At 73.5% G+C, this 14451-nt stretch overlaps 2 protein-coding genes across 2 annotated transcripts; one reads left to right on the top strand and one right to left on the bottom strand.

The window, feature by feature from the left end:
- Positions 1 to 4765: 4765 nt before the first annotated feature.
- C1QL4 (complement C1q like 4) lies at positions 4766 to 7093 on the top strand. Its single transcript, XM_075525520.1, has 2 exons — positions 4766 to 5290; positions 6781 to 7093. Exons 1-2 carry the CDS (start codon positions 4769 to 4771, stop codon positions 6958 to 6960), a joined length of 702 nt encoding a protein of 233 aa, XP_075381635.1. The 5' UTR covers positions 4766 to 4768; the 3' UTR covers positions 6961 to 7093.
- A 3204-nt stretch (positions 7094 to 10297) lies between these two features.
- Positions 10298 to 13699, bottom strand: PRPH (peripherin). The gene is made up of 9 exons (XM_075525612.1): positions 13335 to 13699; positions 12367 to 12427; positions 12033 to 12128; positions 11792 to 11953; positions 11595 to 11720; positions 11289 to 11509; positions 10781 to 10830; positions 10563 to 10639; positions 10298 to 10468 (listed from the first exon to the last, which is right to left on the bottom strand). The coding sequence occupies exons 1-9, from the start codon at positions 13697 to 13699 to the stop codon at positions 10421 to 10423; spliced, it is 1206 nt and encodes a 401-aa protein (XP_075381727.1). The 3' UTR covers positions 10298 to 10420.
- Between the last annotated feature and the right edge of the window lie 752 nt (positions 13700 to 14451).

The raw sequence follows: 14451 nt of genomic DNA, 5'->3' as shown, positions 1-14451 counted from the left end.
CCATGCAGGGAACATCAGGGACCATGCACCAGCACTGGGTGCCATGCAGCGAACATCAGGGACCATGCACCGGCACTGGGTGCCATGCAGCGAGCATCAGGGACCATGCACCGGCACTGGGTGCCATGCAGCGAGCATCAGGGACCATGCACCGGCACTGGGTGCCATGCAGCGAGCATCAGGGACCATGCACCGGCACTGGGTGCCACGCAGCGAGCGTCAGGGACCATGCACCGGCACTGGGTGCCATGCAGCGGACATCAGGGACCATGCACCGGCACTGGGCACCGTGCACCAGGCGCTGGGTGCCACGCACCAAGTGCTAGGGACCACGCACCAGCACCGTGCACCGGGCGCTGGGCACGCACCGGGCAGCGCTGGGGCTCGGGGACTGAGCGCTGGGGCCGTGCCGGCGCTGGATGCGACCCTGCGGGGCTGCACGCCGCTGCGTGAGCTGGCAGGTCCTCGGGGGCTGCGGAGGCAGATGGCGAACGTGGAGTCGCCGGACGACTGCACCGAAGCCCCCCTCCCCGTGCTGGTGCTGCCGGCCCCGCTGGCTGCCACGGGGGGACGGTGGGGCCGCGGGGCCGCGGCGTTATGCATTTATTCATGCTCTGCGCCCCGGCACCGCGGCTCTGCCGGCTGCCTCCAGCCCCTGTGTCTCACGCCAGGCTCAGCTCTCGGCTCTGGCCTTGGAGCTGCCGGCTCTGCGGTCGGGGACATATCCGTCCCCACCGGGGTGGCCCACGGCATCGTCCCAGGTCCCGCCTGGGGGCAGCGAGAGCAGCCTGGATGGGGAAACCGAGGCACGGCTCGGCACCGGGAGCCACGAGGGACTGGGGACATCCCCGCCACGGCTGCTGGCACCCGCCCAGTGCTGGTGGGGGGGCTCAGCCCTGGCCTTGGGCCTGCAGCCCCCACGGACGGAGCCGAGCCCCCCCCAAGCCCAGCCACCCCCCGCGGCAGCTGGGCACGGGAGCCAGGCCCAGCCCGGGTGCCGGGGGCAGAATCCGGCCCTGACCCCCCCATCCCTCCCATCTCCCCACGGCCGCTCTCGCCGGTGCTGACCTTTCTCGCCGCCGCTGCTATTTCTACCCCCAGCCTCGGCTCCCCCCCCCGGCCCCGCTGCCGGCAGGGCTGGGGGGCGGCCAGGACCCCCGGCGTCCCCTCGCGTCCCCACGGCCAAGGCCCGGGCACCCGCTCCCCACCAGCCCTTCGGTGCCTGCTAATTAGCACCCGGGCTTCCCCTCGCAGCCTGGCTAATTAATTCGCTGTTGCCGCTCATTAGGATCAGGCGACGGAGGGGGTGGCGGTGGCGGCAGCGGCGCTCCGGCGTCCCCGTCCCCGAGGAGCAGCACGGGTGGCATCGCTGGCGCCCGGACCTCGTCCCCGTCCCCGTCCCCGTCCCCGCTGGGGTGAGCGGGGGAGCTGCTCCCACCGCCGTAATTTGTTGCACAAACATTGCCGGGTTTTTCAGGATTGCATTGATCCTCCTGCATAAAGGGCCCATAAATCCATCCAATATCCCGGCTGATTGATCGCCGCCCTTTGGAGGGAGCTGGCCGGGCCTGCAAATTTCAAAACTACACGGATAAATTACACACGCGGTCGCTACGGTGGGAGCATCTCCCCCGTCCGCCCCCCCGCGCCCCGGCAGACATACGCACACGCATGCACACGCATGCACACGCATGCAGTGAGCACGCACACACGTGCACAGAGCATGCACACACATGCACACACACGCACACGGCGTGCACACAGCGTGCACACACGTGCACACACGCGCACCGAGCGTGCCCACACGTGCACACACACGCACTGAGTGTGCACACACACGCACACAGCATGCACACACATGCACCGAGCGTGCATGCACGCACACACAGCATGCACACACATGCACACACACGCGCACACAGCATGCCCACACGTGCACACACACGCACTGAGCGTGCACACACACGCACACAGCATGCACACACATGCACCGAGCATGCATGCACGCACACACAGCACGCACACACATGCGCACACACGCACCGAGCGTGCATGCACGTGCACTGAGCATGCACACACATGCACGCACACGCACTGAGCATGCACGCATGCACACACAGCATGCACACACGTGCACACACACGCACCGAGCGTGCATGCACGTGCACTGAGCATGCACACACATGCACACAGCATGCATACAGCATGCACACACATGCACGCACATGCACTGAGCATGCACGCACGCACACACAGCATGCACACACGTGCACACACACGCACCGAGCGTGCACGCGCGTGCACTGAGCATGCACGCGCGTGCACACACACGCACACGGCGTGCGCGCAGCACGCACACGCATGCACGCACGCGCACCGAGCGTGCACACGCGCGCACACAGCATGCCCACAGCGTGCACACGCGCGCACCCCCCCCGCTTGCATCCCTGCACACGCACGGAGGTGGAAGGCAAGCCGCTGACGCCGCACGGACACGCGTGGGCCCCTGCACACAGACACGCGTGTGTAAAGCCCCCCTCACCCCAGCGGCTCCGGGCAGGAGGACCCCCTCGCCCCACGCTCCCCCCCACAGGGGCCGGGATCCCCCCGCTGCGGGCAGCCGGCGGCCCCCGCCCGCTTTCTCCTCTTTCCGTGATCTTTTGGTAACCGCCGGGCAGGCGGAGGCGAGGGGCCGGCGGCGGCGGGGGACGCGGCTCCTCTCCCGGCAGCGCGGGGGGCACGGCTGCCTTTGCACAACGGAGCCGATTCGGGCCGGGTTTGAAAAGAGCGGCCGTAAATCAGCTGCCCCGGCACCGGCTCCGCCGCGGCGCTGGGAGCCGCCGGGGCCGCATCCGGAGCCCCCCGGCAGCGCCGGCCGCAGGGGCACCTCGATGGCAGCCGGGGGACCAGAGTCCCCTGGGGACGGTGGCTCTGTCCCCGTGCTGGGGCTGGGAAGGGACCCCGCGCCCCGGCAGAGCCCCCCCCCCCCCCCCCCGGCTCACTCGGGGTGAGCCCTGCGGAGGGTCCCCCAAAACCAGGCCTGCGGCCGCCAGCCTGGCCGGCCCCTGCGTGGGGCTGAGCCCCACGGGGCTGCCTGCACCCCCTGCACCCCCCCTGCCACGCGTGGCCGCGCTCACACCCCCGAACCCGCCTTGCACACACACCCCCCCCTCCCCGCGCACCCAGCACCCCCCCACGCACACCCCCCCTTGCACACACGCGCGCCCTGCGCCCACACGCTGAGCCCCGCACACGCACCCCCCCGTTGCACGCGCACACCCACCCCGGCGCTCACCCCCCCGCACCCTGCACACACACGCACACCCCCACGCACAGACACACGCAGCCCTGCACGCCCCCCACCCCCACCCGTGCACCCAGCACCCCCTGCACCCCCCCCCTTGCACACACACAGCCCTGCACCCCCCCGCGCACAGCCGCCCTTGCACACTCACGGGCACCCCCCCCCCGTTGCACACTCACGTTCCCCCCGTGGGCCCCCCCGTGCACCCCCCGCAGCCCCGCACACCCTCCCCCCCCGTGCACCCCCCGCGCTCCCGTCCCTCCCCCCCAGCCCCCCCCGCCCCCGCCGTGCCCGGTGCCGTCGAGCGGGGCGGGCGGAGCGGGGCTGCGGGCGCGGCGCGGTGCGGGCGGCGGCCCCGGCACGTGGCTCCCGGCGCGGCGGGCGGCAGGTACCGGCGGGCACCGGCGGGGGGGGGGGGGACGGACGGGACCGGGGGCGGGGGGGGCTCCGCCGCGGGCCCGGGGCCGCGCGTCCCTGGGGACCCCGAGCGGGGCGCGGGGGCGGCTCCGGGAGAACCGCCCCGGGCGGCGCTGCCCGTCCCCGTCCCCGTCCCCGCCGGTGCGCACCGGGGAGAGCGCGGCGCGGGGCAGCGGCGGGGCCGCTCGGGTGCCGCTCCCGGGGGAGGGGGGGCCGCTCCCGGGGGGGGGGCCGCTCCCGGGCAACTTGGCGAGAAGTTGCCCCGCGCGTCGCGGTGGCTCCATCCCGGCTCCATCCCGGCTCCGGTCCCGGCTCCGGTCCCGGCTCCGGTTACATCACCAGCTCCAACACCGGCTCCGGTCCTGGTTGCATCATCGGCTCCGGTCCTGGCTGCTGCGGTCTCGACTCCGTGCCCGGCTCCGCTCTCAGCCCCTTCCCCGGCTCTGCTCCCGGCTCCGCCGCCGTCTCGGGTCCCGGCTCCGCTCCCGGTTCCAGCGTCGGCTCCGGTCTCGTCCCCTTCACCAGCGCAAGTCCCAGCTCCATCCGCAGCTCCGCTCCCGGCTCCGGCTCCGGCTCCGGCTCCGGCCCCGGCCCCGCTCCCGGTCCCATCCTCGGCCCCAGCCCCGCTCCCCTCGCCCGCCCCAGCCCTGCTGCTGCCACCGTCCCTGTCCCTGTCCCCGTCCCCGTCCCCAGCTCCAGCCCCGCTGCTGTCCGCAGCCCTGCTCCCGGCCCCGCTCCCAGCCCTGCTGCCAGCTCCATCCCCAGCCCTGCTGCTGTGACCATCCCCGTCCCCATCCTCATCCTTGTCCCCAGCCCCAGCCCTGCTCCCGGCCCCGCTCCCAGCCCCGCTGCCGGCTGCAGCCCCGTCCCACCCCGTCCCCGCTCCCAGCCCGGTCCCCACCGGGGCGTGAGGCTCAGTGGGCGGCCGGGTGCCGTCCGACCCCCGGCACCACCATCGCGCCCAAGGGCGAGGAGGACCTGCTGGCGCTGGCCGCCTCCCGGCTGAGCCGCAGGAAGCGGGTGGCCGGGGTGGCCATCGGCGTGGCCATGGTGTTGGTGCTGCTGGTGGCCATCCCGCTGCTGGTGCACAGCTCCAAGGCGGCCGCGCACTACGAGATGCTGGGCAGCTGCCGCATGGTCTGCGACCCCTACCCCGGCCCCGAGCTGCCCGCTGCCTCCCCACCGCCCTTCCTGCCCGGTGCCAAGGGTGAGCCGGGGCGCAAGGGCCGCGCCGGCGTGCGGGGCCCCCCTGGACCACCGGGACCACGGGGGCCGCCGGGCGAGCCAGGCCGGCCGGGGCCACCGGGGCCACCGGGGCCGGGTCCCGGGGGGTACATCCCCTCCTTCTACAGCCCCAAGATCGCTTTCTACGCGGGGCTGCGGAAGCCGCACGAGGGCTACGAGGTGCTGCGCTTCGACGACGTGGTCACCAACGTGGGCAACTACTACGAACCCTCGAGTGGGAAGTTCACCTGCCCCCTGCCCGGCATCTACTTCTTCACCTACCACGTCCTCATGCGCGGCGGCGACGGTACCAGCATGTGGGCCGACCTCATGAAGAACGGGCAGGTATGGGCCGGGACCGGCACCGCCGCCGGCACCTCCACAACGGCTCCTCCCGGTATCCCCGCTGCCCCCCGCGCCGCTCTCCCCAGCCCATCCCTCGCCCTGTTCCAGCCCGGCTCCTGCGGCCCCGTTTCTCTGGGTGTCTCCACTTGGCTCCTCCAGCCCCGCTCCCCCCTGCCTGCTCCCCCCTGCCTGCTCCCCCCGCCTGCTGCCCCCGCCTGCTGCCCCTGCCTGCTCCCCCCGCCTGCTCCCCCCGCCTGCTGCCCCATCCCAGCTCCCCCCGCCTGCTCCCCCCATCCCAGTTTCCCCATCCCCTATCTTGGTTTTCCCACCTGGTTTCCTCCCATCCGGGTTTTCCCATTCTGGTTTCCCTTAATCTCAGTCCCCCCATCCTGGTTCCCCCCATTCCTGATCCCCCATCCCCAGTTCCCCCCACCCCAGGCCCCACATTCCATTTCCCCCATCCAATTCCCCCACCCCAATTCCCATCCTCTTCTCCCCATCCCTCTTCCCCCATCCCCTTTTCCCCCATCCCTGATTCCCCATCCCTGCTCCCCCCACCCCAGTACCCCCATCCCCATCTCCCCTCATCCCGTTCCTCCTCTGCGACCATGGAGGGGGTGACTGGGGGAGCCGCCCCGCACCCATCCCCACCACCCGCCATCACCTCAGCCTCGGGGACACAAAACCTCCATCCCTGAGGCTCCTGCCGCAGGGACAGGGGGGACACCGTCCCCCGGGAGCACCGGGCTCGGAGCTGGCGGGGAGCGGGGTCTGTTGGGGCTGGCTGGGACAGCCGCCATCACTGGGGACAACCGGCTGTGCCCCCGGCGAGGACAGCCACCGGCACGGGGGGGGTGTACGGGCTGTGCCCCCCGGCCGGTCCCTTTGTTCGCGGAGGCGCAGCCCGGCCGGCAGCTCCTGCACCGCCTCGCCCCGGACGCTTCCCATTTATTATGGGAGAAATGAGGATCGATCCAGCGTGGTCGATGCCGGCTCCGCCGTCCCCCCAGGAGCTGCCCCTGCCCCCCCCCGGGGCGTCCTCGGTCCCCGGTGCAGCGCAGGAGCGTGGGGCAGGGGAGGGCCCCGGGCACCCGCAGGGTCCCAGGCACTGGGGCTCTCCGGATCCGGTCACCAGCGGGTCCTCGGGTCCGAGCACCGACGGTGAGACCCAGCTCCGACAGCCTGCCGTGGGTAGGGGGGGTGGCCCTATCCTGGGGGACCCCAGGGTGTGAAGGGGCTCTGTCCCTGTCCCCTCCTGTCACCGCTGCCAGCCGGCAACAGTCAGGGAGCGGGGGGGATGCCGGCTCCCTCGCCCGGTTCTGCCGCAGACGGGCGGCGTGACCTTGAGCGGTGATGGACAGAGGGGCTGAGCGGGCTGGGGGGGTCCAGAGCAGCTCAGCCCCCCCCATCCCCAGCCCCGCACCCCGCTCCCAAGCTCCCCCAGGGGACGGCGTGCCGGGGTGGGGGTCCCTGACGGCCGCACCCCCCAGGTGCGGGCCAGCGCCATCGCGCAGGACGCGGACCAGAACTACGACTACGCCAGCAACAGCGTCATCCTGCACCTGGACGTGGGCGACGAGGTCTTCGTCAAGCTGGACGGCGGCAAAGTCCACGGTGGCAACACCAACAAGTACAGCACCTTCTCCGGCTTCATCATCTACCCCGACTGAGCCCCCCGGCCAGCGCGGGGAGGGGGCTGCGGGGGCGAGGGGGACGATCCTGGCTCCCGCTGGTGTGACCGTCCCCCACGATAGTGCTGGGCGCGATGAGACGCCCGTGAGGACACACGTGCCCCCCGCCGCACGCTGCCCCACGCACACGCACCACAACCCCCCCCCCCACAATCACCCCACACACACTGCACCCCCGCCCCCCCCCGCATGCCAGCACCCCCAAGGGCGTCGGGGTGTCCCGGTGGTGTCCCCAGCCCCGGGGCACCCCCCGTCCCCGCGGCCGATCGTCGGGCTCCGTGTTCCCCCCAATAAAACGCTCTGGGTTCGGATGTGCAGCTGCTGCCTTCGCCTCCCGGGGGGGGACAGAGGGGACCCCTGGGGACAGGGGGGAGGGGACCCCCAGGGAGGGGGCTGGGCCGCCATCGCTCCTTGGTGCTGGCCCCGCCTGGCCCCTGGCCCCGCAGCGGGGACGAGCTCCGGGCCCTCGTCGCCATCGGGGTCCCCAACGAGGGCGGGGACCCTCATTGTCACCTTCCCCCCGTGCCGGCTGCCACCGGGGACAGCGACAGCGACGCCCCCCCCCCCCCCCCCCCCCGCCACGCACACGGGTGCGCAGGGGCACGGGCCGCCCCCGTCATGGGGACACGCGGGGGACATCGCCGGCCACGGGGGTGTTTGGGGTCCCCGGGGGGGGGGGAGCGGAGCCGCAGGACGCCGGGTCCCCCCTGCCCGAGCCCTGCAGACCCCGGCGGGGCGCGGGCGTCCCCCGGTCCTGTCCCCAGCCCTGCGTGGCCGTGGGCCGGTGCTGCCACCGCGTGGCCAATGGCCGGGAGGACACGGCTCCCGCCGGCTGGGGCGGGGGGGCCCGGCAGCCTGGGGACCCCCGGGAAGGGCTGGCAGGGGTGGGGGCTCGCCCCCCCCGCGCCCACGGAACCCCGGAGACCCTACAACAAGGTGCAGCATAAACTATTTTATTGTCTGTGGCGTGTCCGTGGGTGCGTCCCCATCGTCCCCATCCTGGTCCCCCGGTGGGTCAGGGTCCTGGCTGCCCCCGGGGGCGGCTGTGGGTGGGGAGGGGGTGGGATCCCTCCTCCCCGCGGTACCCCCCACCTCCTCAGGGTGACCCCCACCTCCTCAGGGTCACCCCCCCCCCAGTCTCAACTCCCGAGAAACACCCCTGTCCCCAAATGTCCCCCAGCCCCACTCCCAGGCTCCCTCCCTGACCCCAGGATTTCCCCCTCCGCCATCCTGAGGGCCCCCCCCGGCCCCAGGGTCACCCCCAGCCCCAAGAGCCCCCCCCTCAGCACGGCGGGAGCCTGGGGAGACCCGGGGAAGAGCCGGTGCCACCACCTCGGGGTCCCGCTGGCCCTCGTCCCCCTAAAATCTTGCACCACGCTCTTCTCCTGGGGGGAGTCCCCACAGCCAGGGCAGGTGGGGCCCCCCCACTCCCCTGAGCCCTTGGGGGGGGGGGGGCAGGGGGCCCAGAAGGGCCCCGCATCCCCCGGCACTCACCCGGGGCATGGCCGCATCGTCGGCGTCAGCAGGCTCGGGGCCGGAGGGACGGGGTCGCTTTCCGCGGCAGGAGGGTCTGGAGGTGACACCACCATCAGTGGGGGGGTTGGACCTGGACCCCCCCGGGCCCCCCGAGCTGTCACCCACCTGCTGGGCAGCCGCCCCATGGCTGCAGGGGACAGGCACGTGGAAGAATTTCGGGGGGTTGCTGAACACCCCGAAGCGCTGTGGGGATGGGAGGGAAGCGTGGGACCGGGGCTGGGGGGGGGCAAAGCCAAGGAGAGGACCCAGGCATCCGGGTGCCCCCCCCCACAAACCGCTGTCCGGGTGACGGGCACACAGCGGGCGAAGCCGACGTTGGGGGTGCTGGTGGCTCCAGAGGTCTCGATGCCTGCGGGGAGGGGGAGAAGGGGGGGCCTGAGCGCCGGCACGGCCCCCCCCGCTGTTGGGGAGCAGTCAGGAGGGGAGGGCACACGCACCTGGGGTGCTGCTCTCGGGGGGGGGGGGGCAGCCCCACTCTCCTGGCTATGGAGGGAACAGGGTGGCAGTGCCTGGGCACCCCCAGAGTGGGTTGGGGGGGTCCCTGTGCCCCCCGGATCGCTCCTGGCTGGGGGGGGGGGGGCTGAGGTGGCACTGGGGGGGGGGGGCTGAGGTGGCACGCCGGGTGGGCACCCTGCGGGCCTGGGAGAGGTTGCCCCCTGCCCCCCCGGCGTGGCCGCGTCTGGCCTGAGGTCACTCTCGGGGGGTGAAAGGGGGGCACAGTTGGGGGGGTTGTCACGGTTACAGGGGGGCACTGCCGGGGGGGGCTCCGGACACTCGAGTCCCCCGGTGGGGTGCTCTCACCTGCCTTCACCCCGCACGTGGGACCCCGGCCCGTGGGCACGGTGCTGCAGGAGATAGAAGGGGGCATCAGCGGGGGGGGGGGGGGGGGGGGGGGCTGGCCGGGCGGGGGGGGGGGTCGGGGCTGTGGCGGGTGCAGCGCTGGTCACCCCCCCATATTTCAGCTGGCGCTGAGCGGCGCTGGCACAGCATCAAGGGCAGCTCCAGCCCCGCGCCTCCCGCTGCCCCAGCAAGGGGGGAATTTGGGGGGGGGGGGGGGGGGGTCATCCAGCCCTCAGCGGGCAGGGAAAAGTGGGGGGGGGAAGGGGTCTTCAGCATCACTTGAGCCCCTCACCTGCAGGCCACGTTCCCACCTTCCCCGGCCGTCTCCTGCACAGCACCGCAGTGGGTGCATCCCCCCCCGGCCAGGGTGCATCCTCCAGGCCTGGCCCCCACGCGAGGTGCTGGGCCCCCCCCCAGCCCTGCAGCCCCTCACCCCCCCGCTGGCTTCGTGCAATACCGGGCACCCCCCCGCCAGCTCCCCCCCCCTCCCCCTGCCCACAGCCGACACGAGTGACTCAGCCCCATCCTCGCCACAGCCTTTATTTGCCGCTCAAGCAGGATGGGGACAGTGGGGGGCGGCCCCCAGAGCCCCCCCCAGCCAGGCCTGCACCCCTGCCCAGCCCGAGGGCCCAGGGCCGGGGGGAGCCGGGGCCAAGGCAGGGTGGGGGCAGCGGGCGGGGCAGAGACCCCGGGAGGGGACAGTGCCTGGGGACCACCGGAGCCCGCAAACCCCGGGGGCAGCCGGTGCCACCTCCGTCGGCGGGAGGGGAGCCGGGACCCCCCCGGGGCCAGGGGGGAGACGTTCGATAAACGTTAAATACAAGGGAGGGTCCAGCAGGAAGAAAAATAAAGAGGTGATAAATAGCAATAAATAGAGGGGGGGGACAAGGCACGGGGACGTGCCGCAGCATCGCGGCACGGTGCTGGCAGCAGGGATGGGGTGGGGGGCAGCCGGCCCCGCCCTCTGCTCCCCGGCCCCCACAAGGGCACAGCGGGGTCTGGCAACCCCCCCCCCCCCCCCAGCCACCACAGGATGGGGGCCAGCGCGGTTGCGTCCCCTCCGTCACTTCCCTGGCTCCGCTCGCTCCTTGTGCGACTCCGTCACCACCTGCTGTGGGGGGAGAAGGTGGGGGTCAGCCCCACGGCGGGGTCGGCCCCCCCAGGCAGGACACCCCCCCCCCCCGCCTGCAGCCCCCAGCCCTCACCTGCCCATCCCTCATCTCGATGGTTTTGATGAGCACCATCCTCCGCGCCGGGCTCTCCGCAGGCTGCGGCTCCAGCACTGGGGCACAGAGAGGCCGTCAGCCCCCCTTTGCCCCCCCCGGGGTGCAGGTGGGTGTGAGGCCACCCCAGACAGGGGCACAGGGACCCACCTGCACCCCATTGGGGTGCCTGCCCCAACCCCTGCCCCCCCGCCCCTCACCTGAGCTCCTCATGTTGAAGGAGGTGGTGGGGTACAGGGGGACGGTGATCCTGGGGGGGGAGAGAGGGGTGAGGGGGGGTCTGGGGCTCCCGGGCATCGCTGGTGACCCTCACCCTTCCACACCATTGAGTCAGTGACCCACGTCACGGTTAAGCAGTGCCGGGCCGGCGGTGGGCTGTGCCCGTGGGCTGCCGGGCCGGTGGCAGGAGAGGGGCCGGTGGCAGGAGAGGGGCCGGTGGCAGGAGAGGGGCCGGTGGCAGGAGAGGGGCCGGTGGCAGGTCCCCCACCGTCGCACCTTCCCCTGGCCTTGCCTTTATCTCGGCAGCACGAAGCTCCCGTGGGAACTTTCTGTTTGCCCACAGAATCGGTGCCCAGAGCTGCCTCTTTGCAAGAAAATCCCATAACAACCGGGGTGACGCTGTCCCCCGGCCGGACCCTGCGCCCCGGCAGCGACGGGGACGTCAGGCTGCGCGTGCCAGCCTCCCCTCGCAGGGCAGAGCGGCCTCACCGGCTCTCCTCGCCCTCCAGCAGCTTGCGGTACGTGGCGATCTCGATGTCCAGGGCCATCTTGACGTTGAGCAGGTCCTGGTACTCGCGCAGGTGCCGCGCCATCTCCTCCTTCATCTGCTGGATCTCCTGCTCCAGCCGCCCCACCACGTCCTGGTAGCTCCCGATCTCCTCCCCAAACTCGTCCTCCATCTCCCGCATCTGCCGCTGCAGCGCCTCGTTCTGCGAGGGGAGAAGGGGCCGTGTGGGGCTGGGGCGGGGGCCCAGTGCCTGCCCCCCCCCCCGGACACCCCCCCCCAGCTCTCACCATGCCCTTCAGCCCATCCACCTCGCAGGTGAGGCTCTGGATCTGCCGCCGGGACTCGTTCATCTCCTGCTTGGCCAGCCGCAGCGCCTCGTGGTTGCGGTTGGCTGCGTCCGAGAGGTCGGCGAACTGCGGGGGCCGGGGGAGTCAGGGCTGCCGGGACGCCCCAGCCCCCCCACGGCCCCCCCAGTCCCGGATACCTTCGACTTGTACCACTCCTCGGCTTCCTGCAGGTTCTTCACGGCGATGCTCTCGTACTGGGTGCGGATGTCCCGCAGCGCGGCCGTCAGATCCGGCTTGCAGACCTCCACCTCCGCCAGCACCGCCGGACTCGGGGCGCTCCCCTCCAGGTCCCGCAGCTCCTGCGCGGGCACACGGCCGTCACGCCGCAGCACACGGACCCGACCCGCTCCCCCCCACCCGGCCTTGGCCCCCCCCCACCTCCTCATGCAGCTTCTTGAGGAAGCCGATCTCGTCCATCAGCAGCTCGACCTTGCGCTCCAGCTCCAGGCGGGACAGCGTGGCATCGTCCACGTCCTGTGGGGAGAGGCCGGGCCGAGCTGTGGGGCAGCGCGGAGACGGGACCCCCACGGGTCTCCCCTGGGGCGGTGCGGGACGGGCAGCGCCTGGCGCACGGGGCATCGCCGGGGCCTTCACACGCGTGGGCAGCCGGGTCGGGGGCCGTGCGTAGGGCAGGGGCATCACCGGCGTGCACTGCACGGGGGGCTGGGGGAACGGGCACTGCACGGGGGGTCGGGCCCCCCAGCCCCCTCACCTTGCGGAACAGCACCAGGTTCTTCTCCGCATCCTCCCGCTTCTGCGTCTCGTCCTCCAGCCTGGGGAGAACAGGGGTGAGACGGGGTGTGCCCTGCTGCAGCCCCCGACACGCTGCAGGCCCAGGGGTGGAGGAGGAGGAAGAGGAGCCCCCCAAGCCTGAGCCACCCCCCCCCTCGCAGCCCCCGAGGGCCTGGGCTGGCCCCAGCCCCGGGAAAGGGCAGCCCTGGGGCGTCCCTGTCCCTGCACAGGGACAGGGCAGGGCCAACCCCTCCCGCAGGACCCCCAGATCCTGGGGGACCCCACCCGGGCCCTGCCACACCGCCCCGGGGCAGGGCCGTGACCCCACTGCAGCCCCCAAGGCCCCTCACTGGGACACGCTCCGTCCCGGGGGGGTCCAGCTCTGCCCCGGCCCCATCTCCCCCCAGCGCTCGTCCCAGTCGGCTCCCAGTAGCCCCCACCCCGCCATGCCCCTCCCAGTGCCCCGCCCTTCCGCAGAGCCCGGCTCTCCCAGTCCCTCCCAGTCCCCACCCGGGTCCCTCCCCAGTGCCCCCCCCCCCCCGTCCATCCCCGGTGCTTTCTCCAGCGTCTGCCGGGCGCATCCCCGGCCCCCTCCCCAGTACACCCGGGGCATCCCCCGGGCCCCTCCCCAACGTCCCCGGTGCCTCCCCCACCCCGGCCCCGCTCCCTCCCCATCCCGGCGCCCCCCCCGTCCCGTCTCCCCCACCCCAGCGTTCCCCGGCGCGTCCCCCGGTCCCTGCCAACCCCACGCCGCCCAGTGCCTCCCCCGTCCCCATCCCATCCACGGCCGGTCCCTCTCCGGTGCATCCGCCGGTCCCCGTCACTCCAGCGTCCCCCGGTGCGCTCCCCATCCCCATGCCGGTGCACCCCCCGGTCCCCACCCCGGCGCACCCCGCATCCCCCTGCCCCCCCATCCCGGCGCATCCCCCGCTCCCGCCGCCCACCCACCGCTGCCGCAGGGCCGCCAGGTCGGCGGCCAGCCCGTCTCGCTCGGCCTGGAGCCGGTCGCGGTCCCGGCCGAGGCACTGCAGCCGCTCCCGCAGCCCCCGCAGCTCCCCCTGCACCAGCCCGGCGGCGCGGGGCGCGGTGGCGGCGGCGGCGCGGCCCAGGGCGGCTCGCAGGGCCCCGTTCTGCCGCTCCAGCGCCCGCACCCGCTCCAGGAAAGCGGCGAAGCGATCGTTCAGCGCCGCCAGTTCCTCCCGCTCCGCGTCCCGCGCCGCCGCCGCCGCCGCCAGCCGCCCCGGAGCCACGGTGAGGGGCGGCGGCGCCCCGAGGGCGCGGCGCGGAGGGGGGGCGCGGCCGCCGCGGCTCATGGCGGTACCGGGAGGGCGGTGGCCGGCGGTACCGGCTGTTTATAGCGGGCGGCGGCTCCGCCCCGCCGGGGGGACCCGGGGGTGCGGGCCTGAGGGGAGGGGTCTCCCGGTCGGGGGGGGGGGGGGGGAGGGGAGGACAGGACCGGGGGCTGCGGGTGTCCTCTCGGGGGGGGGCGCGGGGAGGGGCCGGGAGTGGCCGGGGACACCCCTCGGGATGCGGGGCGGGAGCTGCGGGGCAGGGAGCTGCCGGCGTTCCCCCTCGGGGGTGGCCGGGGACCCCACTCCGGATGCGGGGCAGGGGGCTGCGGGATGGGGGGGCTGCAGGGCCCCCCCGCGGGATGCAGGGTGGGGGACTGTAGGGGTCCCCCGTCGAGGGTGCAGGCAGAGGAGCGGTGGGGAGAGGGGCCGGGGGTACCCCGGGGACACAGACCCCCCCTCGGGCAGAGGGAGAGGGGCCGGGCGGCAGCGGGTGTCCCCCTGCCAGGGTGCAGGGCAGTACCGGGGGTTATGTGGTCCCCGCTCCAAGCAGCATGGGGAGACGGGGGGTGCAGACCCCCCCACTGGGATGTAGAGAGGGGCTGGGGGCTGCAGGGTGAGCCCCATCCTCGACCCCTCAGCAGACCCCCATGGCAGCTGGGTCCCATCCTGCCCGGGGTGCCCAGCCCCTCGGAGCACGCAATACAGGCCCGGCCCATCCCAGCACCCAGGGAGAGGGGCCCTGTCGTCCCCCCCCCCCCCCATTTTGGAGGGAC

The sequence above is a fragment of the Mycteria americana genome, chromosome 26 (assembly GCF_035582795.1).
Source record: "Mycteria americana isolate JAX WOST 10 ecotype Jacksonville Zoo and Gardens chromosome 26, USCA_MyAme_1.0, whole genome shotgun sequence".
In the NCBI taxonomy this organism is placed as follows: Eukaryota; Metazoa; Chordata; class Aves; order Ciconiiformes; family Ciconiidae; genus Mycteria; species Mycteria americana.
Note: the sequence above shows the minus strand (reverse complement) of the source record. Positions and strands in the feature narration are given on the sequence as shown.

Coding starts and splice junctions, on each gene's coding strand:
- C1QL4 (XM_075525520.1), top strand. CDS start 4,769: ATGGTGTTGGTGCTGCTGGTGGCCATCCCGCTGCTGGTGCACAGCTCC. Junction 5,291..6,780: donor ACCTCATGAAGAACGGGCAG/GTATGGGCCGGG, acceptor CGCACCCCCCAG/GTGCGGGCCAGCGCCATCGC.
- PRPH (XM_075525612.1), bottom strand. CDS start 13,699: ATGAGCCGCGGCGGCCGCGCCCCCCCTCCGCGCCGCGCCCTCGGGGCG. Junction 11,721..11,791: donor AGGAGTGGTACAAGTCGAAG/GTATCCGGGACT, acceptor CGGCCCCCGCAG/TTCGCCGACCTCTCGGACGC. Junction 10,469..10,562: donor TCGAGATGAGGGATGGGCAG/GTGAGGGCTGGG, acceptor CTCCCCCCACAG/CAGGTGGTGACGGAGTCGCA.